The 21,512-nt window shown below is 57.1% G+C and overlaps 2 protein-coding genes across 2 annotated transcripts; one reads left to right on the top strand and one right to left on the bottom strand.

The window, feature by feature from the left end:
• Positions 1-1,243: 1,243 nt before the first annotated feature.
• Positions 1,244-12,074, top strand: GYS1 (glycogen synthase 1). The gene is made up of 16 exons (XM_029073423.2): positions 1,244-1,640; positions 2,710-2,891; positions 3,631-3,822; positions 4,621-4,806; positions 4,914-5,058; positions 5,792-5,909; positions 6,027-6,147; positions 6,523-6,629; positions 7,111-7,170; positions 7,450-7,528; positions 8,398-8,511; positions 8,907-9,033; positions 9,137-9,232; positions 9,337-9,500; positions 9,888-9,968; positions 10,171-12,074. The coding sequence occupies exons 1-16, from the start codon at positions 1,523-1,525 to the stop codon at positions 10,480-10,482; spliced, it is 2,202 nt and encodes a 733-aa protein (XP_028929256.1). The 5' UTR covers positions 1,244-1,522; the 3' UTR covers positions 10,483-12,074.
• Positions 12,075-13,612: 1,538 nt separating this feature from the next.
• Positions 13,613-15,718, bottom strand: FTL (ferritin light chain). The gene is made up of 4 exons (XM_029073452.2): positions 15,385-15,718; positions 14,624-14,770; positions 13,959-14,084; positions 13,613-13,874 (listed from the first exon to the last, which is right to left on the bottom strand). The coding sequence occupies exons 1-4, from the start codon at positions 15,484-15,486 to the stop codon at positions 13,722-13,724; spliced, it is 528 nt and encodes a 175-aa protein (XP_028929285.1). The 5' UTR covers positions 15,487-15,718; the 3' UTR covers positions 13,613-13,721.
• Between the last annotated feature and the right edge of the window lie 5,794 nt (positions 15,719-21,512).

Genomic DNA, 21,512 nt, shown 5'->3' with positions numbered 1-21,512 from the left:
AATAGAAGGGGCTCAGTGAAAAGAGCCCGGGCTTGGGAGTCAGTGGATGTGGGTTCTCTCTGCCACTTGTGTGCTGGGTGACCTTGGGCAAATCACTTCACTTCTTCGTGCCTCAGTTCCCTCATCTGTACAATGGGGATTAAGACTGTGAGCCCCACGTGGGACAACCTGATTACCCTGTATGCCCCCCTAGGCCTAGAACCTGTATTCATTCATTCATTCAATAGTATTTATTGAGCGCTTACTATGTGCAGAGCACTGTACTAAGCGCTTGGGATGAACAAGTCGGCAACAGATAGAGACAGTCCCTGCCGTTTGACGGGCTTACAGTCTAATCGGCGGAGATGGACAGACAAGAAGACAAGAACAAGAATAGTAGGTGCTTAATAATAATGATGACGATGGTATTTATTAAGGACTTTCTAAGTGTCAAGCAGTGTTCTTAACAAAAGACCGTCATTATTATTATTATCATTACCCTAGCTCTCTTCCTAGCACCTCCATCTCTGTGACGGTGGGACAACCTGGTCAGGGCTCATGAGTTCGAATCCCAGCTCTGCCACTTGTCAGCTGTGTGACTGTGGGCAAGTCACTTCACTTCTCTGTGCCTCAGTTCCCTCATCTGTAAAATGGGGATGAAGACTGTGAGCCCCACGTGGGACAACCTGGTTCCCCTGTGTCTACCCCAGCGCTTAGAACAGTGCTCTGCACATCGTAAGCGCTTAACAAATACCAACATTATTATTATTATCACCTTGTATCCGTCCCCCCCTCCCCGCGCTTAGAACAGTGCTTTGCACCTATGCCATCATCATTATTATTATCATCTCAAATTCTGATCCCTATTGGGCCTCCCTCTTTCCCCTCCCCCGCTCCGCCTCGCCCTCCCCCCTTCCTCCACCCCGCCCATTCCCAGAAAATGTCGACACTTCCCCTTTAAGAAGCGGCACGTCCTCCACGTGCGGTTTCCCCGCCTCCTCCCTCTCGTTGTCCCCGCCCCCCCCGCCAAGACGGACGGGAGCCCTCTCCAATCCCCGCGCGCAGTCGGGGCCCCGACAGCCAATCCCCTTCGAGTCCGGCCCCTCGGAGGCCCCGCCCCCTCGGCCGCCCCGACGGACCCGCCCCTCGGCCAATCAGGAGCCTTCGGGCCTTCCTCCCTCCCCTGCCCCGCCCCCGCCCCTCCGGAGGCCGGATCTATGGCGCAAGGGGAGGGGGAAGGGGGCGGGGCCTGCCCCCTGGTGGCCGCGGGGCCTCGCTGCAGATGCCCGCACCGCCCCATTGACGCCTGGAATTACAATTTGGGAGGTCGAGGGAGCTGGGAAGCAAGGCGGCGGGCGCGGCTCGGGAGCCAGCAGGAAGCGGGGAGCTGCACTGTGAGCCCTCCCTCGGCTCCCCGTTGTCCAGCCCCGTCCCCCCTCTGCCGCCCGCAGCGGGAGGAAACGGGGTCCCCCCTGGTCCCCCCCAATTTCGGATCCAGGCCCCTCTCCCCTCCCCACTTTGGGCCTGCACCCCCAGATCGACTATGCCCCTGAGCCGCAGCCTGTCGGTGACGTCCCTGCCGGGGCTGGAGGACTGGCAGGATGACATCGACCTGGACAACGCGGTGCTCTTCGAGGTGGCCTGGGAGGTGGCCAATAAAGGTGAGGGGCTGGGGGGTCCGGGATGCTTGGGGCTCGGGGACGCTGGGGCCGGAGGAAAAGCAAGGCCGCCTAGATCTCCAGGCCGGTGGGAGGCCCGGGGGGGTGGGGGTCGGAGCTCCCGGGTTCGGGGAGGGAGGGGAGGACAAGGCAAGCCCCCGGAGGGATGTCGAAATCTGACCACCCGGGACGCCTGGATCCCCGGAGAGGAGAGGAGCAGAACTGGGCTCCGGGGCGCAGGGATCCCGGATCCTGGAAAAGGGGGTTGGGGGCCGGGTAGCCTGGGTTCTCCCGAGGGTGACCTTGAGGGTAATGAGGGCCTCCTCCCGGCGGGCGAACGGAGCCCGGGGTGGAACCTCGATCGTGGCTCCAATAACCTTGGAATCCCACTGCACTGGGCACCGGGCACCGGGCACACCCGCATCCGGCTGCCCGGTCTGACCCATCCCTGCGCTGCCCCACAGGTGACTCTTCTTTTCGGGGAAACCCTGCCTCTGCTCCCTCACACCCACTTTCTTCAGGGACCCAGAGACGTAGATTTCCCTATATAGTCTTTAATGAGCACGGACTACGTGCGGAGCACTGTCCTAAGCCCTGGGGAGTGTACATTCCAGGGGAGTTGGTAGACATGAACCTCTCCCTCGAAGGAGTTTAGAATCCAGCAGGGGAAATGGAGTCTTCCCTTCATCTCCCTCCCTCTCCCCATCCCGGGATCCAGGAGTCCTGCACTCCAGGCCTCAGCCTCCTCTTTCCCCGGGACCCCGGGGTCCTGGCCTTCCGGCTCCAGCCCCGGCTCCGCCACGCATCCGCTGCGTGGCCCTGGGCAAGTCACTTCACTTCCTCGTGCCTCAGTTACCTCGTATGTCAAATGGGAATGGAGACTCCGAGCCCCAAGAGGGACAGGGTCTCTGTTCACCCCCATTTGCTTGAATCTACCCCAACGCTTAGTCCAGTGCTTGGCACGTAGTAAGAGCTTAACAAATACCGCGATTATTATTATTAATTATTATTATTATTATCACCCCTGCCTCTTCCCCCTTGGGCCTGCTAACCGGGCCGGGTTCCTCTGCAGTGGGCGGGATCTACACGGTGATCCAGACGAAGGCGAAAGTGACCGGGGACGAGTGGGGGGACAATTACTACCTGGTGGGCCCCTACACGGAGCAGGGGGTCCGCACCCAGGTGGAGCTGCTGGAGCCCCCGCTGCCCGCACTGAAGCGCACCCTGGACTCCATGAACAGCAAAGGCTGCAAGGTGAGCGTGCGTGACGGAGGCCCCGGGGCCGGGGGGTGCGGGGAGGACCCCGGAGTCCTCACCCCGGGCCCCGCCGGCCCTCCCGTCTCCTCTCCCGTTCCCCCGGGCAGCTGTCGGCCACGTGGGGCGGGCGCGGCCGTCAGCTTCCTAAGAATAACCGCCAGGGATGGGGGTGGGAAAAAGGGCAGGCGGCAGCTGGGCCCGGCGGAGGGGGCCCTGGCACCGGGGGACCCAGCCACCCGGCCTTCGTCCGGGTGGCGGCCCCGGATGGGGACCGAGAGCTGCCAAGGTCCAGAGCTGAGTTGCTGCTGCTGCCCTGCCCTTCTGTCTGTCTGCTCTGTCTGTCCTGCCCGTCCGTCTGTCTGCCCTACCTGCCTGCCTGTCTTCGGCAGGCCCGTCTGCCTATCCGTCCACAGTGGATTCATCCGCCCTTCCGTCTGCCTTGCCTGTCCGTCTTTTTGCCCTGCCTGTCTGTCTGCAGTGGGCCCGTCCCTCCGTCTGCCTCTCTCCCCTGCCTGCGTCCCATCCCGATGACCAGAATGCCCACCGCCGCACCCCGCTCACCTCTCCATGACTCCTCCCTCTGCCTCGTTAAGGCCGAGTTGTCCCCACCGTGGGCCCCCCCGCCCCCTGGGGGGTGGGGGGTCAGAGTTAGTCCCCGCTGGGCAGGGAGGGGTCTCCAGGTCGGGGTCCCTGCGGCTGCAGGAGTGCGGATGTGTCTGGGTGCCTGCCTGGCCAGGTGTACTACGGGCGCTGGCTGATTGAGGGGGGCCCGCCGGTCATCCTGTTGGACGTGGGGGCGGCAGCCTGGGCGCTGGAGCGCTGGAAGGGGGAGCTGTGGGAGAGCTGCAGCATCGGCGTCCCCTGGTACGACCGCGAGGCCAACGATGCCCTCCTCTTTGGCTTTCTCACCGCCTGGTTCCTGGGCGAGGTATGGCCCCCCCACTGCCACCCTGGCACCCCCTGCCCCCTCAGTGCCCAGCCCCTCACCACCTGGTTCCTGGGCGAGGTACAGCCCCCCCTCCACTGCCTGGCCAGCTACTCCTGTCCCTCCCCAGTGCCCAGCCTGGTTTTTGGGTGAGGTACGGCATCCCCCACCCCTTCCCCAGCATCCAGCCCATCGCTGCCTAGCTGCTGGGTGAGATATGGCCACCCCTTCTCCTCCCCCAGTGCCTAGCCCCTCACCTCCTGGTTCCTGGGCTCACCTGGTTCCCCACCACCTCCCACCCCTCCCTTCTCCAGAAGCAGCATGGCATAGTGGATAGAGCGCGGGCCTGGGAGTCAGAAGGTCATGGGTTCTAATTCCGGCTCTGCTACATTAGTACAGTGCTCTGCACATAGTAAGTGCTCAATAAATACCATTGAATGAATGAATGCTGTGCGACCTTGAGCAAGTCCCTTAAATTCTCTGTGCTTCAGTTACCTCATCTGTAAAAAATGTGGATTAAGAGTGGGAGCCCAATGTGGGACGGGGACTGTGTCCAACCTAATTTGTACTACCCCAGTGCTTAGAACAGTGCTTGGCACATAGTAAGCTCTTAACAAGTACCATCATCATTATTACTATTATTACCCAAGCCCAGCTCTTCTCCCCAACCTCCCGCTCCTCCACGACCCCCAGATACCAGGCTCCTCACTCCCTCCTTGCCCCGAGCCCTCCTCCCCTCGGGTCAGGGTTCCCCGCTGGGGACCTCGCAGTGATTCGGCTACCTGACCCTCATCCCTCCAGTTCTACGCGCAGTGCGAGGAGAAGCCGTTCCTGATCGGCCACTTCCACGAGTGGCTGGCCGGCGTGGGCCTCTGTTTGTGCCGGGCCCGCCGCCTGCCCGTGGCCACCATCTTCACCACCCACGCCACCCTCCTCGGGCGCTATCTCTGCGCCGGGGCCGTCGACTTCTACAACAACCTGGAGAACGTGAGCGGGGCGGGGGGAGGCAAGGAGAGACGGGCGGGGGCGAGGGGAAGGCCGGTCCTCCCGCCCCTGACCGTCTCACTGGCCCCCGGCCCCATCGCCCGACACAGTTCAACGTGGACAAGGAGGCCGGCGAGCGGCAGATCTACCACCGGTACTGCATGGAGCGTGCGGCCGCTCACTGCGCCCACGTCTTCACCACCGTCTCCCAGATCACCGCCATCGAGGCCCAGCACCTGCTCAAGAGGAAGCCCGGTGAGTGGAGGGCTGGCCAGCCGGCGCCGAGGGTGGGGCCGGGGACCCTGAGATCGGAGACCCCAAGAGGGTGGGCCAAAGGGGCAGAGAAGGTGGGTTCGGGTTTTGGGAGTAGCAGACGGAAGCCGGCCTGGAGGAAGGGGGCGGGGGCTGGGAGAGAGGGAAGGGGAAAGGTTTGTGCAGGGAAGATAGAGGGTGAGGGGGAAAGGGATCCGGTGGGGCCTGGGGGTTCTGAGGAAGGGGTTGAGAGAGCTGAGGTAGCCTTAGGGACCCAGGAGAGGCTGCAGGGTGTAGAGGCTGAGAGGGGTAGGGGGCAGCTGAGGAGGCTCGGGTCGGGGGTCGGGGGCACTAGGTGAATTGCCCAGGACCAGACACGGACTTCAGCTGAGATTCCCAAAGCGAAACAGTGCGACTTAGCCATGCTGGCGGCGGGATGGGGGCCTGGTGCACTTACCGTTGAACTTCCGCTGCCAGTCCCGGCAGGCTCAACGCCTGACCTGGGCTGAGGATTGTGACGGGGGCAGGTCCTAGGGTCCCCCAGGAGTTGAGGACCCCCTCCCTGTGAGCGGAGGCGAAGGACCAGACCGGGGAGCTCCTCTCCACAACCCTGAAAAGATAGAGACAGGACACCCTCGTCCCGACCACCTAAATGGGGAACGGGGGGCACATAGGGGTGAGGGCTGAGGATCGACAGGGTCAGTCATCCGTGACACCCCGTCCCCGCCCTCCTCAGACTTAGTAACCCCCAACGGGCTCAACGTGAAGAAGTTCTCGGCCATGCACGAGTTCCAGAACCTGCACGCCCAGAGCAAGGCCCGGATCCAAGAGTTTGTGCGCGGACACTTCTATGGGTGAGGGGCGCCCGGTCCCTGGAGCGGGGAGAGTGGGGCAGGGGACGGGACCCAAAATGAGCGCCTCTTACCAGCTCCTTCTCCTCTGGACCCTCCGCCCCTCTTCCACCCTCCCAGGCACCTTGACTTCAGCTTGGATAAGACCCTGTTCTTCTTCATTGCTGGACGCTACGAGTTTTCCAACAAGGGAGCGGATGTGTTCCTCGAGGCCCTGGCCCGCCTCAACTACCTGCTCCGGGTGAGTATGGGAGGCCTGGGGCCAAGCGGGGAGACGGAAGAGTTGGGGGGAAGGGAAAGATGTGGGGAGGGTGGCCCACATGCCTTAGTGGGTAGAGCACGGGCCTGGGAGTCAGAACTTGGATTCTAATCCCGTCTCTGCCACTTGCCTGTGGTGTGACCTTGGGTGAATCACTTCACTGCTCTGTGCCTTGGTTACCTCATCTGTAAAATGGGAATGAAGACTGTGAGCCCCATGTGGGACAGGGACTGTGCCCAACCCACTTACCTTGTATCTACCCCGGCGCTTAGAACAGGGCTCGACACACAGTAAGTGCTAAACAAATACTGTCACTATTATTATGATGATTTTCCCCTCCTGCTTTCCCACCGGCAGGTGAACGGCAGCAACCAGACGGTGGTAGCGTTCTTCATCATGCCCGCCAGGACCAACAACTTCAACGTGGAGTCCTTGAAGGGTCAGGCCGTGCGGAAGCAGCTCTGGTCAGTCTCCCGGACCCTCCCTCCAACTCCAGACAGCATGGCCAACCTCTCCCTCCCCCTGCAACACCCCGAGCATGGCCTAGGCAGCATGGCCTTAACGGCAAGAGCCTAGGCCCGGGAGTCAGAGGACGTGGGGGTCTAATCCCGGCTCTGCCACGTATCTACTGTGGGACCTTGGGCAAGTCATTTCACGTCTCTGTGCCTCAGTTATCTCATCTCTAAAATGGGGATTAAGACTATGAGTCCCATGTGGGACATATTAAGCACTTCAGTTCCACTACGGTTAACTATTGTTATCACTGTGGGGCAGAATGGAGGAGGTGGGGAGAAAGGTCTGAGTAAGGGGGTCAGTGGGTGACTGGGGAGGGGCAGGAGAGAGTCCCAGAGGTTGGAAAAGGCGGAGAGGGAGTTCGGCGGGGCGGGCAGGGCAGGGGCTGTGCCTCAGTTACCTCATTGTCAAATGGTGTCTCCCGCCACCCAGGGACACGGCCAACACGGTGAAGGAGAAGTTCGGAAGGAAACTGTACGAGTCTCTGCTGGTGTGAGTCTCTGCCGCGGATCCACCGTCCCCAGCTGCTCCATCTCTGGCCTCTCTAGGCCCCATTCCTACCAGCTCACCTCTGCCCTGGCTCCCCTGACCCCAACCCTCCTCTCCGTCCCCATCCCCAGTCCTCCTAACTCTCCTCTATCCACCCTGTTTCTTCTGGCCCCAACTCCCCATCTCCAGCCTCTCTAGTATTTATTGAGCACTATGTGCAGAACACTGTACTAAGCGCTTGAGGCCCCGGTCCTCGCAGCTCACCTCTATCTCCACTCATAGGGGCAACCTCCCAGACATGAACAAGATGCTGGACAAGGAGGATTTCACCATGATGAAGCGAGCCCTCTTTGCCACTCAGGTTTGGGCAGCTGGGCCCCAGGGGACTGGGACTGGGGTGGGAGGAGGGGAAACCCATGAGATGGGGGATTGGAGGCAGTGGGGGTGGAAGAACCAGGGGACCCTTTGTTCCAAGGACCCCTCCCCCTGTGCCACTGGCTCCCTGAAGAGACCCTCCTCCACTGGCTCAAAACTCTTCCCCCTCCCCCCCACCCTCCATGCTCCCTTTGACCCTTCCAACTGGGGAAGGCTGGGAGAGGTGTCAGCCTGAAGGGCCTTGGCATCTCTTAATCAATCAGTTGTGTTTATTGAGCGCTCACTGTGTTCGGGGCACTCTATTAAGTGCTTGGGAGAGTACAACCGCAGTGTAACAGACACATTCCCTGCCCCAGCTAAATTAGTAGTAATAGTAAATAGTAGTGTTTGATAATCCTAAGCACTGGGTAGATATAACATAAAGAGTAAGAGTCTGACCCCTGTCTCACCTGGTGCTCACAGTCTAAGGTGGTGGGGAGAACAGGTATTGAATTTCCATTTTACAGATGGGAAAACGGAGGCCCAAAGAAGTTAAATGACTGCCCGAGGTCACGCAGCAGGCCGGTAGTGGAGCCAGGTTTGGAGCCCAAGTCTCTTGACATCCAGGCCTGGATTCTGCAGAATCTTAAGCACCCCTGGCCTTCTTCCTGACTCTCAGTGAGCCACTTAACCACCCTGGACCTCTGTTTCCTCATTTGTAAAATGGGAAGGAAATAGCTGGTGAACCTCACCCAGGGTCCCATCTCATAACCTTGAATCTACTCTTAGCACTTAGCACATACGATTCGCTTAAGGGATGCCGTTATTATCCTTCAGTGAACATCGCCTAAATGGGTTCCTCTCTTCTCCCTCCAGCGCCAGTCTTTCCCCCCCGTCTGCACCCACAACATGCTGGACGACTCTTCAGACCCCATCCTCACCACCATCCGCCGCATCGGCCTCTTCAACAGCAGCGCGGATCGTGTCAAGGTGAGGGGGGATGGGTGGTGAGAGGGGGTGGATGGAGAGTGGTCAAGGGGGATGGGAGGTGAGGGAGGTGATGGTGAGGAGGGGGGCGAGTAGTGGGAGGGATGGGCGGAGAAAGGGCGGAGAAGTGGAGAGGCTGCTTCCCAGCCCTTTCTCCTCTCTCCCTCTTCCCCCGTTTCCCCCACCTTTCTCCTTTGCCATCTTCCCCTTTCTCCCCCATCTCCCCTTTCCTTCCTCCCTGTCCTCTTCCATCTTCCACTTCTTCTCCTCTTTTCCCCTCTGTCTCCTGGCCCTTTCCTCCTCTGCCGTCTCCCCCTTCCTCCCGCCATCTCCTCTTTTCTCCCCCCATCTCCCCTCCCCGTCTTGGGACCACCTGATCCCGCTCTCCCCCACACCAGGTTATCTTCCACCCCGAGTTCCTGTCCTCCACCAGCCCCCTTCTGCCAGTGGACTACGAAGAGTTTGTCCGTGGCTGTCACCTGGGTGTCTTCCCTTCTTACTACGAGCCCTGGGGGTACACGCCCGGTGAGGGAGGCTCGGAGCCCAGGGAGTGGGGTGGGGTAGAGCGGGGTACCGGGTTCTGGGGAGCCCTCCAAGGGTAACCCGCCCTGTCTCTCCCTCCCCGCAGCCGAGTGCACGGTCATGGGCATCCCCAGCGTGTCCACCAACCTGTCCGGCTTTGGCTGCTTCATGGAAGAGCACATAGCTGATCCCTCAGCCTACGGTCAGCTCCGGGGGTCTCCGTCGGGGGCGGGGTGGGCGAGGCCGGCCGGGTGCCCGTGGGTCCCCCGGGCCCCGTGACCCACGTCGTTCCCGGTCGGCCCGCAGGCATCTACATCCTGGACCGGCGGTTCCGCAGCCTGGACGACTCGTGCACCCAGCTGACGTCCTTCCTGTACAGCTTCTGCCAGCAGAGCCGGCGCCAGCGTATCGTCCAGCGTAACCGCACCGAGCGGCTCTCCGACCTGCTGGACTGGAAGTACCTGGGCCGGGTACGATGGGGCCGGGTTCCCGCCGGGGCGGTCGCTGCCAGGCTGGGCCTGCTTGGCTCAGCCGCACCCTCCAGCCCCCCAAAGGCCTTTTAAGGGGAGGGTCATGTGGAGACTTATTTGCATTTAGGAGTGGGGGTTAGAGGTTAGAATGACTGCATTCTGCTCATTTGAATGGAGGGGGGGATCCCAGGGTTTTACTAATTTGCATAGTCTTAGGGTCACTCTTTCCCCTTGACCCCTTCCTTCCTGGCCCCTGGCCATCCTGCCTCCGAGGAACCCAAGATGCCACTGAGGGCTCTGCTAGCTCACCAGGGAGCAAGAGCCGAGGTGAGCCGGGGGTTTCCGTGCCAGCTGACCCTCTCCTCCTCCCCTCCTTCCTCCCCACAGTATTATATGTTTGCCCGGCACATGGCTCTGGCCAAAGCTTTTCCAGATTACTTCACTTACGAGCCCCACGACGCCGACGCGGTGAGCGGGGCCGATGGCAGTGGGCGGTGGGGAGCGGGAAAGCCAAATTCTCACAGAGAAGGCCGGGGGGCGGGAAGACGGGAAGTTGGGGGGCGGGGGAGGACCGGGTCAGGGGACCCCGGAGGAAGAATCTGGGAGGCTCCCGGGCAGCTCACAGGCTTCCCCGCCTCCATCCCCCCGCCCCCTTCCCCGTCTTTTCCAGACCCAGGGATTCCGCTACCCCCGCCCGGCCTCGGTGCCCCCCTCACCTTCCCTGTCCCGCCACTCGAGCCCCCACCAGAGCGAGGGGGAGGAGGAGGACTGCGACGAAGCAGAGCGCTACGACGAGGATGAGGAGGCGGAGAAGGACCGACGCAACATCCGGGCCCTCGAGTGGCAGCGCCGCCCCTCGCCCGGCCTCCTCGCCCAGAGCGGGGCCAAGCGCGGCTCCGTGGACACCGCCCCCTCCAGCTCGGCCAGCTCCCTCAGTGAGCCCGTCAGCCCCACCAGCTCCCTGGGGGAGGAGCGCAACTAAGGATCCCCTAAGTGCCTCCTGCCCTGTTCCCCCCCCCCGACACCCCCCTTCAGGTCTCCCCACCCACTCATTGTCAACCCTGCCCCTCTTCCCCGACTGCCCCTTGCGCCGTCCCAGAACCAGGACCCACTGGGGACTGGATTCCGAGTCGCCCAATGGTCTTGCACCCAAGCCCAGGTTCGGCCGCTAGGGCCATCGCCTCGGTCTAGAATTTAAGCTCCAGTTACAATTGGATTGCTTTCGGTCTCCGGAACTCTTCTAGACTTGGTTCCCTGGGACTGATTTTTAGTTGGGGATTCAAGCTCCGGTCCTGCCTGTCCCCCTTCAAGAATGAGAGGCTCCCGAGTTCTGGGGGTCCTCCTGGATCCAGAACCCCCAACCCCTCGGGGACCCACATGGAATGGAATTCAGGTGTCCCAGTTTTAAGCTGGAGGACGGAGCCTCGGCACGGGAGCCCAGAGGATCACTTTTACAGCCTTAATTTGGAGTGCTGGGGCTCTGGCTTGGCTCTGGAACAAGCTCCAGCCCTGTCCTGTGAACCATCTTGATTTATAGCTTGCCTTTAGCCTAGAATCCAAGTCACCCGGGTCTAGAATGCCAGCTCTTGGAAGGCAAGTTTTGAACTTGAACCCGAGCCATTCTGCTTGCTCCTTGAGACCTCCCACTAGACTAGAATGCAGACTCCAGTTTACTGTCCCCGGGACCAACTTCCTGTAGAACCTCAGGTCCAGAGATGGTGCTACAGGATCCTATTTCTTGGAGAGTTGGAGAGGGTATCCCAGAACTGATCCCCCTCACCCCTTGACTCAGTTGCCCCTTTCCCGAACCCACTGAAGCAGAACTTGCTGTGGCGATCCAGAACCCCAGAGGTCTAGACGCCGTCCCGTTCTGAAACTTTGGTTGATCCCTCCCACCATTTTACAGAGAAAGGGAGCGCCCCGATCCCAGACTCTTGCAACTGTGACCTCTATCCGGGACCACTTGCTCTCTCCTGCCTCACATTGGAGATGAGCACAAGGCCCCGGCCTAGAACCCCTTCCCCTGTCAGCTCCTTGGTCCCTTTCTTTCTCACTGCCCCTAAAGCGTGTTGGGTGAACCCTTCGCTAGAACCTTCTGCCTGAGTGCCTCACCCATCTGGAACCCACCTACCCCTGCCCTGGCACCCAAGAGGGGGCAGGGCCCAGGTCACTTTGCCTAAGAACCAGTTCTGAAAATGGCCCCCACCCAGGCTGTAGCCTGGGCCCCGCACTGAACCCGGAACATTTCCTCAGGCCCAGTTTCCAGGCATCCACCTTCAGTGACGCCAGGGATACACTCCTCCAGCCCCGCCAAAAACAGTGCAGAAGCCAGAGTCACTTGACAGTCACCCACCCCCGGGAATCTTCTGGGCCAACCTCTGGGAGTGTGGGAAGAAGGGGACTTTCTTCCAGGTGGGAGGGCGTCGGGGTGTGTCTGTTTGGTGTGAGTCCGATGCCTCCCTTTCCTCCTGAGGAGGTGCCTGCTGCTTGGTTTGCATTATTTGGTTGTTGGGGGATGGTGAATGCTGGATTTGCCAGAGATATATATTTAAAGAATAAAGGATTTTAACCATGGCACTGGTGTGGATGGGTTGAGGCGCTACCCGCTAACAGTTATAATTGAGGTAGTTAAGCGCTTTTTAAAAAAATGGAGTTTAAGCACTTAACTATGTGCCAGGCTGTGTCGCACACAATGCTGAGATCGTAAGATCAGGACAGTCCCTTACCCCCATAGGGCCCTCAGTCTGAGGGAGAATGGAAATAATTGTAGTATTTAAGTGCTTGCTCTGTGCCAAACTGCACTAGGCCCTGGGGTAGATGGAATGCAAATCAGCACATAGTACAGTGCTCTGCACACAGTAAGATTGCAATAAATAACTGATTTGACAGGTTAGAAAGTTCCTGTTCCTTCTGAGACTCAGTCTAAAAGGGGATGGAGAACAGGAATGGAATCCCCATTTTCTGAGTGACAAATTGGAGGTGCAATTAAGGATCCTGCCTAAGGTCACAGCCATTAAGTGATGGAGCAGGGATTAGAAGGCAGGGCTTCTGAATCCCACTCTTAAACTCTTCCTAGGCCAAGCAGTTTCTCATGTAACAGCTACTGTTCACAGGCCTAGCTTTAGGGGCAATTGGCAAAGCACAGCTGAGAAAGAAACTGCAGTTCAGGGGGCAGGACATTAACCCCATTAGGTTGCCAACCCATTCCAGCATCACCAGGATATGTGTAGAGAGGCTGGTGTGGCTTCTCAAGAACCACACCACATATGTTTATTGCCATAGGGCCACTTTGGACAGGGAGTGGTAAACATCAAAGGGAAGACTTGCAGAAGTAGAGACCCACTCTCAAGTGGATATATGGGTGGTTTTGGGGTTTTTTTGCAGGGGGGGTGGGCAGGGCTCAGCTGGCTCTGCCAAGGACCCAGCCTAGGGAAATGTTGGGAAGGAAAGGACATTAAGTTGTCAGATTTGGTGGTGGTTGGGGGGGTGTGTGTGTGGGAGGGGAAATCAAGAGTTGGGGGGGGGGGGGTCAGTTGTCAGAACCAAGGAGCATCTATCTATTCTCCAGTTGTGAAGGATTTGTTTTGGTCCCCCACCCTCAGGAAAAAAAAAAGTAATTATTGAGCACTTACCCCATGCAGAGCACTGCCCGAAGAACTTGGGAGAGTACAAGAAACTTACATTCTACCCTTGCTTCACCAGTGAGGGGCAGGTGAGGAGGGTGTGGCCCTAAATAATGGTAACAGCCCAAGGGGCCTTTGAGGACTGGGGCCTCCTCTCACCAACCCCTGCCCAGCTTCTGCTTCTCTAACAAGCCCTGGGATGTGGGGGCAAAAATACCACCCCTCCTAACCCCCACCCACTCAGATAAAAACAAAAAAAGCTACATCTTTCTCTCTTACCTTCCCCCTCCTCCATGGAGCTTGCCCTGATGCACTTCTTCCCTAATCTCTCTCCCGCTCCAACTTGTTGGAATCAATCAATTTGCTTACTCTTTTAAAAGCACTTCCTCCTCTCTGCCACTTATACTATGACAATGTCAGCTGCTGACTCCCAGGCACCTCTCACCCATTTAGCCCCTAGCCTTAGATCAGATCTCGACCACACCCAGCCACAGAGACGGCAGTAGCTTTATTCAATGCACTTTGTTTCTCAGCTGTGGACGGGAGCCAGATGCCCGAGGGGGCAGTGGTGAGGGAGGTACAACCAACTCCTGGTCCTTCAGTCGTGTTTGAGGGTGAGTCTCTCGAACAGGTATTCTCCCAGACCCTCCTCTGGAGCCTTCAGGCGGCGCAGGTTGGTCACGTGGTCACCCAGCATCTTCAGAGTCTTGACCTCTGACTCCAGGAAATGGGTCTCCAGGAAGTCACAGAGCTGAGTGGAAGTAAAGGGCGGAGGTCAGAGGGTACAGGCAGAGCAAGGGGCAGCCAAGAGACCAGAATACCACTCAGTACTCACATGGGGATCTGCGTGAGTTGACGCGACAGCGTGCAGCTCCAGGAGAGCTTGGTTCAGCCCCTTCTCCAGGGCCAGGGCAGCCTCCATGGCATCCAGGCTGCGGCCCCACTCGTCCTGGACCGGTTTCTGGGGGTGGAGGAGGAGATGAGACAGGAGAGTTTAGATGGAGAAGCAATAAGGTCTCGTGGGTAGAGCGCGGGCCTGGGAGGCGGGCCTTGGGTTCTAATTCTGGCTCCGCCACTTTGTCTGCTGTATACTTTGGACAAGTCACTTCCCTTCTCTGTGCCCCCATTCCCTCATCTGTAAAATGGGGATTAAGACTGAGCCCTATGTGGGACAGGGAATGTGTCCAACCCAATTATCTTGCATCTACTCCAGGACTTGGATTAGTACCCGGCACAGAGTAAGCCCTTAATATTAGTATTATTACTAGCACATGGATCACCAGACTGTCAGCCCCACCCACTCTCCCCTCAGATAGAAAAGAGGCAACATAGCCCGGTGAAAGGAACAAGAGCCAGTTTTGAGTCCCCACTGCCCCATGAGCCTTGTGGGGCAGGGACAGTGGGGGATGTCTCATCTGCTTTGGTGTGAGGCATATCGTAAGCTCCTACTACAGTCGTCACAGCAGTGAGGATGGGGGCACAGACCCCCTCCCCTCTCACCTGGATATCCTGCAGCACGGCCCGGCCGCCCCTGCGGTTCTGGAGCTTGAGGAGCCGTTCGGCCCCCTCCCGTTTCTCCTCCGCTTGCTCGCGGAAGAAGCGGGAGACCCCGGCCAGGGCCACATCGTCCCGATCGAAGTAGTAGCCCTACAAAGGGGAAGCAGAGGTTAAAGGTCGGCTTTGGCTTTCCCCGCCACCCTCTACCCTTCCCTCCCAACCAGGATTTCCTTTCCATCGGCCTGCCCAAGGGGCGGCTTCCGACTCCTCCCAGGTCTCCTCCGATCCCCCTCCCCCGGGGACTTTGCTCCCACTTTAGTAAACACCAACAAAGGGCGGGGATCGGAGCATGCGCAGTTATCGGAGGGGCGCCCACTTTGAGGCCAGGAGGAGGGCCACCAACTAGCCGCAGGGGCGCAACCTCAATCATTCATTCAATACTACTTATTGAGCGCCTACTGTGTGCAGAGCACTGCACTAAGCGCTTGGAAGGTACAATTCGGCAACAGATCGAATTTATTGGGCGTAGAACTGTACTGAGCCCTGGGAGAACACACCACAACAATATAACGGACATTCCCACTCCCCAGCGACCCTCCAGCCTCGCCCTTCTAGACCATAAGCTCATTATGGGCAGGGAATGCGTCTGTTGTCTGCTCTGTTGCACTCTCCCAAGCGCTCAGCACAGTGCTCCGCCCACAGTAAGCGCTCAATAAAGACGAATGAGGACAGGCGGGGCCTGGGGGAGGAAAAGGGGGTCTCACCAAACTCAGGTAGGTGTACGAAGCCCGCAGCTGCAGGTTGACCAGGCGGTTGACCCCGGCCTCAGCCTCGGGGGCGAAATTCTGGCGGATCTGGGAAGTCATGATGGCAGAGGACGACGACGACGACTGGCCCGAGGAAGAAGCGTAAACCGGTCCCAGTTGCCGTCCACTGGTGGGGGTGTCGAGTTAGCGGGGCGCTCGGTGGAATTGGTCCCTTTGAACTGGTCCTGCTGGGTGATGGAGGAGGGGACAAAAAGAGCCGCCGGGCCTGTTCCGTTCAAACACTGTTGAAGCAAGAAACAGGACCGGAGCGAAGGGGAGTCTGAGCGGGCGGCGCCAAGGCCGCGCCTTTTATAGCGGAGCCGCCCTGAGGGGGCGGGGCTGAAATGGACCAATCAGGAGAAAGGGGCGTGGCCAGGTGGGGAGAAGGGAGGGGGGCAGTCACGCGCTGCAGGCGGTCGAGCACGTGGCTGAGGGGCCGCCCCTTACAGAGGCCCAATCCATTTCTCTCTCGGGGCAATAGGCTCAGGCGGTGGGGAGTGTATTAGATACCTCCACCCCCTTTTCTCCTCCTCCTCTTCTCCCCCCCCCTTGCTGAGTCACGCTGAGTCCCAGGCCCGAAGGCAGGGGGCTGGCGAGAATGGGACAAAGGCGAGGGAGGATAATAAGACTGAGGTTGGTATTTGTTAAGCGCTTATTATGTACAGAGCACTGTTCTAAGCGCTGGGGGAGATACCGGGTCATCAGGTTGTCCCACGTGAGGCTCACAGTTAATCCCCATTTTACAGATGAGGTAATTGAGGCCCAGTGAAGTGACTCGCCCACAATCACCCAGCTGACAAGTGGCAGAGCCGGGAGTCGAACTCATGACCTCTGACTCCGAAGCCCAGGCTCTTTCCACTGAGCCACGCTGCTTCCCCGGATAATAAGAATGTTGGAATTTGTTAAGCGCTTACTATATGTCAAGCACTGTTCTAAGCGCTGGGGAAGATACAAGGTCATCAGGTTGTCCCACGTGGGGCTCACCGTCTTAGTCTTAGGGAAGCAGCGTGGCTCAGTGGAAAGAGCCCCGGCTTAGGAGTCAGAGGTCGTGGGTTCTAATCACACTTGTCAGTTGTGTGACTGTGGGCAAGTCACTTAGCTTCTCTGGGCCTCAGTGACCTCAACTGGAAAATGGGGATTAAGATTGTGAACCTCACATGGGGCAATCTGACTACCCTGTATCTCCCCCAGCGCTTAGAACAGTGCTCTGCACATAGCACTTAACAAATACCAACATTATTATTATTATTATTATTAATCCCCATTTTATTTTACAGATGAGGTCACTGAGGCACAGAGAAGTTAAGCGGCTTGCCCAAAGTCACACAGCAGACAAGCAGCAGAGCCGGGATTAGAACCCATGACCTCTGACTCCCAAGCTCGGGCTCTTTCCACTGAGCCACGGAGATATGGGAGCAGGGTGGGGTGAAAAGAGAAGGGATGGGGGTGGGTGGAGATGGAGAGATTAGGGGTTTGGGGAAGGGCTGAGGTGGGGGCCACAGCTAAGGGTCCCTAACTCTCTCCTCTGCATCCACCCCTCTACTTCATTCATTCATTCATTCAATCGTATTTATTGAGTGCTTACTAAGTGCAGAGCACTGTACTAAGCACTTGGAAGCACTGTACTAAGCGCTTGGAATGTACAATTCGGCAACAGAGACAATCCCTGCCCCACAACGGGCTCACAGTCTAAACGACTCTGTCTCTCCATCTTCATTCATTCAATCGTATTTATTCATTCAATAGTATTTATTGAGCACTTACTATGTGCACAGCACTGTACTAAGTGCTTGGAATGTACAATTAGGCAACAGACAGAGACAATCCCTGCCCAGTGATGGGCTCACCGTCTAATCGGGGGAGACAGACGGCAGAGCAAAACAGAACGAAACAAAAACAAGACAACATTATCCCAAGAAATAGAATCAAGGGGAGCGCTTACTACGTGCAGAGCACTGTACTAAGCACTTGGAATCTGCAATTCAGCAACAGAGACAATCCCTGCCTGCCAACGGGCTCACAGTCTAAATGACTCTGTCCATCTTCATTCATTCAATCGCATTTATCGAGCACTTACTGTGTGCAGAACACTGGACTAAGCGCTTGGGGAAGTAGAGTACAGCAAAAAACAGTGACAGTCCCTCCTCACAACGAGCTTACAGATGGGGAGATGGACATCAGTACGCATAAAGCAGCGGGGCTTAGTGGAAAGAGCACAGGTTTTCTAGAGGACGTGGGTTCTAATACCAGCTCCACCACTTGTCTGCTGTGTGACCTTGGGCAAGCCACTTCACTTCTCTGAGCCTCAGTTACTTCATCTGTAAAATGGGGATTAAGACTGTGAGCCCCTCGTGGGACAACCCGATTACCCCAGCTCTTAGAACAGTGCTTGGCATATAGTAAGCGCTTAACTAATACCATTATTATTATTAATAATAATAATAAATAAAACTACAGATAGGTACATAAGTGCCCTGGGGCTAGAAGGGGGGGATGGATAAAAGGAGCACATCGGGGGACATAGAAGGGAGTGGAGGAAAAGGAAAAGCAAGCTTAGTCGAGGAAAGCCTCTTGGAAGAGATGTGCTTTCCAGCAAGGCCTCGAAGAGAGGGAAGAGTAATTGTCTGTCGGATATGAGGAGGGAGGGCCTTCCAGGCCAGAGGCAGGACATGGGCCAGAGGTTGGCAGCGAGATAGATGAGATCAAGTTATAGTGGGAAAGTTGGCGTTAGAGGACCCGAGTGTGCGGGCTAGGTTGTAGTGGGAGAATAATGAGGTGATGTAGAAAGGGGCTCGGTGATTGAGTGCTTTAAAGCAGATAGTGAGGAGATTCTGCTTGGGCAACCACTGGAGATTCTTGAGGTGAAACATGGCCTGAATACTTATGTGGAAAAGTGATCCGGGCAACAGAATGAAGCATGGGATCAGTATGTGTTAAGCCTTCGCTGCTTGTTCACTGTGTGCAGAACACACCCCTATTTAGTGGGGGGGGGTTGGGGAGGGGGACAAGAAGACTGGTTCTGATGCACTCACTGACCCACGGGGGGTCTCACTGTAAAAGTTGGGGGAGACCAGGCTCTGGGAAACAAAATAACAGTTTTTAAGATACAGTCAAAGCTGCAGAGTCATGCTGAGCTCATCTTGGGGCTAGAGGAGCGGGAGAGATTCATTCATTCAATAGTATTTATTGAGCGCTTACTATGTGCAGAGCACTGTACTAAGCGCTTGGGAGAGATGGGGTCGGAGGTCACGGGGGGAATCCACTGGGCTGCGAAGGTGGCCCAGTTGAAGAGACTGAGGGAGAAGTTGGGGAGGGGGCGATGAGGCTGAGGGAGGGAGGAGCCTGATGGCTACGGGCCTGATGGCTACGGTGGTTGAGAAACGGATTCTCCCTCCTAGTAACCGCTGAGTCATGATGAGCTCAGCTAGGGGAGAAGGTGCCGAGATAATAATAATAATATTTGCTAAGCACTTACCATGGGTCAAGCTCAATTCTAAGCACTGAGGTGGATGCGAGTTAATCGGGTTGAGAAGCAGCGTGGCCTAGTGGACTGAGCTCGGGCCCGGAAGTCTTCCTGGAACTAGGTTCCAATTCCGGCTCTGCCGTCTGACTGCCCAGTGACCTTGGGAAAGCCACTTAACTTCTCAGGGCTGTAGTTCCTTTAACTGTAAAATGGGGATTGAGACTGTGAGTCATCTGTGGGACATGGACTGTGTCCAGTCCATCTTGAATCTACCCCAGCACTAAGTACAGTGCTTGGCACATAGTACGTGATTAACAAATATCATTTCAAAAAGAAAAAGGTGGGACACAGTTCCTTGCCAAAGAGGAGCTTCACAGTCTAAATGGGAGCAAGAAGAGGTATTGAGACCCCATTTTAGAGTTGGGGAGACTGAGGCACAGAGAAGCGAAGTGACTTGCCTAAGGTCACACAGCAGGCAAGTGGCAGAGAATCCAGAATCCAGGTCCTCTGGCTCCCAGGCCCAAGATTTTTCCACTAAATCACACCGAGTTGGGATGCAAATAGGGTTCACGGGGGAGTAAGTGGAGATTCTGGTCTCTCAGACCGGCAGGGAAGACTGGGGGTATGATGGAGTAGGGAGAGTCCAAAAGAAAGGGAGGGAATTAAAGAAAGAGGCATGAAGGTGGGAATTGGGATAAGGAGGCCTGGGAACTCAGCGTGGGATCGTGGGGGGTGGAGAATAACGGGGGTGGGGGAGGTGGAGCGAGGGGGGGGTGGGAAGAGTTTGTTCTGTCCCTTTCTGCCCCCTCCCCTGCTGCACAGTAGCTGAGCTCAGAGGTGGCTGGAGCAGGCCAGAGTCATCCGGTTCAGACCAGTCTGGGGGGTTGGGGGAGGGGTGTAAAGACAAGAAAGAGGAGCAGGGTGAGACTAGAAAAAAGGGCGGCTATGTGTTTTAGTGTGCCCCCGCTCTTAATCCCAATTTACCCTCTGGAAACCAAGGACTCCAGGGCCCTTCTCCCTCTCCCCATCCTAACTAGCACCTTGCCTTAGGGGCCAGGCCTGCTCTGATCCTCCCTTAGTACCGTGCTCTGCACACAGTAGGTGCTTCGTAAATACTGCTGTGGCCAGGGAATGCCTCTGTTATATAGTTATATTGTACCCTCCCAAGCGCTCAGGACAGTGCTCTGCACACAGAAAGCAGTCAAAGCTGAGAAGCAGCATGGCGTAGAGGATAGATCACGAGCCTGGGAGACAGAAGGTCATGGGATCTAATTCCTACTCTGCCACTTGTCAGCTGTGTGATCATGGGCAAGTCACTAAACTTCTCTGTGCCTCAGTTACCTCAACTGCAAAATGGGGATTGAGACTAGGAGCCAGGGGTCGTGGCCAACCTGATTCGCTTGTATCCACCCCAGCACCTAGTACAGTGCCTGGCACATAGTAAGCGCTTAACAAATAGCATAATTATTTATTATTATTTGAAATACGATTGACTACTACTATTCGCCGGCCCCCGCTGAGAGACGTGCCTCAGTTTAACCCTAAACTCAGCATTACGGACTTGACCCCAGGTCTCAGGGGAAGCGGGAAGAAGAGGGGTGGGACGGAGAGCAGAATTAACTACTGGGAGGGGTCCAAGTCTCCACTTCTGGTTTCTGAACCGGGAGCCTTCTCTCCTCCTCCCACCGCTGCTGATCACATGGGGCTTCAACCCAGCCAACAATCTATGGTATTTATTGAACGCGTACTGTGCGCAGAGTTGGTAGTTAAGAACCCTGCCCACAGGGCACTTACAGACAAAAACTCCTCACCTTTGGCTTTAAAGCACTCAATCACCTTGCCTCCTCCTATCTCACCTCTCTACTCTCCTACTACGACCCAGCCCGCACACTTTGCTCCTCTAATGCCAACTTTCTCACTGGGGCTCCATCTCCTCTAATTCACCTCTGACCCCTCACCCGCGTCCTGCCTCTGACCTGGAACGCCCTCCCTCCTCAAATCGGACAGACATTCACTCTCCCCGCTTCAAAGCCTTATTAAAGGCCCATCTCCTCCAAGAGGCCTTCCCAGACTAAGCCCCCATTTCCTCTTCTCCCACTCCCTTCTGGGTCCCCCATTTGCTTCCTTTGTTCTAATAATGTTGGTATTTGTTAAGCGCTTACTATGGGCCAAGCCCTGTTCTAAGCGCTGGGGTAGACAGAGGGGAATCAGGTTGTCCCACGTGGGGCTCACAGTCTTAATCCCCATTTTACAGATGAGGTCACTGAGGCACCGAGAAGTTAAGTGACTTGCCCAAAGTCACACAGCTGACAAGTGGCCGAGCCAGGATTCGAACCCGTGACCTCTGACTCCAAAGCCCGTGCTCTTTCCACTGAGCCACGCTGCTTCTCACGCTGTTCTTCCCCTCTCCTAACTCCACAGCACTTGTGGACATACCTGTAATTTATTTATTTATATTAATATCTGTCTCCCCCGCTCTAGACTTTAAACTCACTGTGGGCAGGGAATGCATCTGTTTATTGTGGTATTGTACTCTCCCAAGCACTTAGTTCGGTGCTCTATACACAGTAAGCATCAAGAAATAAGATTGAATGAATGATGGGGAGGGGTGGGTGGCAGAGGG

Source organism: Ornithorhynchus anatinus, chromosome 10 (assembly GCF_004115215.2).
Source record: "Ornithorhynchus anatinus isolate Pmale09 chromosome 10, mOrnAna1.pri.v4, whole genome shotgun sequence".
Lineage (NCBI taxonomy): Eukaryota > Metazoa > Chordata > Mammalia > Monotremata > Ornithorhynchidae > Ornithorhynchus > Ornithorhynchus anatinus.
Note: the sequence above shows the minus strand (reverse complement) of the source record. Positions and strands in the feature narration are given on the sequence as shown.

Coding starts and splice junctions, on each gene's coding strand:
- GYS1 (XM_029073423.2), top strand. CDS start 1,523: ATGCCCCTGAGCCGCAGCCTGTCGGTGACGTCCCTGCCGGGGCTGGAG. Junction 6,148..6,522: donor GCCTCAACTACCTGCTCCGG/GTGAGTATGGGA, acceptor TCCCACCGGCAG/GTGAACGGCAGCAACCAGAC. Junction 6,630..7,110: donor GCCGTGCGGAAGCAGCTCTG/GTCAGTCTCCCG, acceptor CCCGCCACCCAG/GGACACGGCCAACACGGTGA.
- FTL (XM_029073452.2), bottom strand. CDS start 15,486: ATGACTTCCCAGATCCGCCAGAATTTCGCCCCCGAGGCTGAGGCCGGG. Junction 14,085..14,623: donor CCGTGCTGCAGGATATCCAG/GTGAGAGGGGAG, acceptor CTCCACCCCCAG/AAACCGGTCCAGGACGAGTG. Junction 13,875..13,958: donor CAACTCACGCAGATCCCCAT/GTGAGTACTGAG, acceptor ACTTCCACTCAG/CTCTGTGACTTCCTGGAGAC.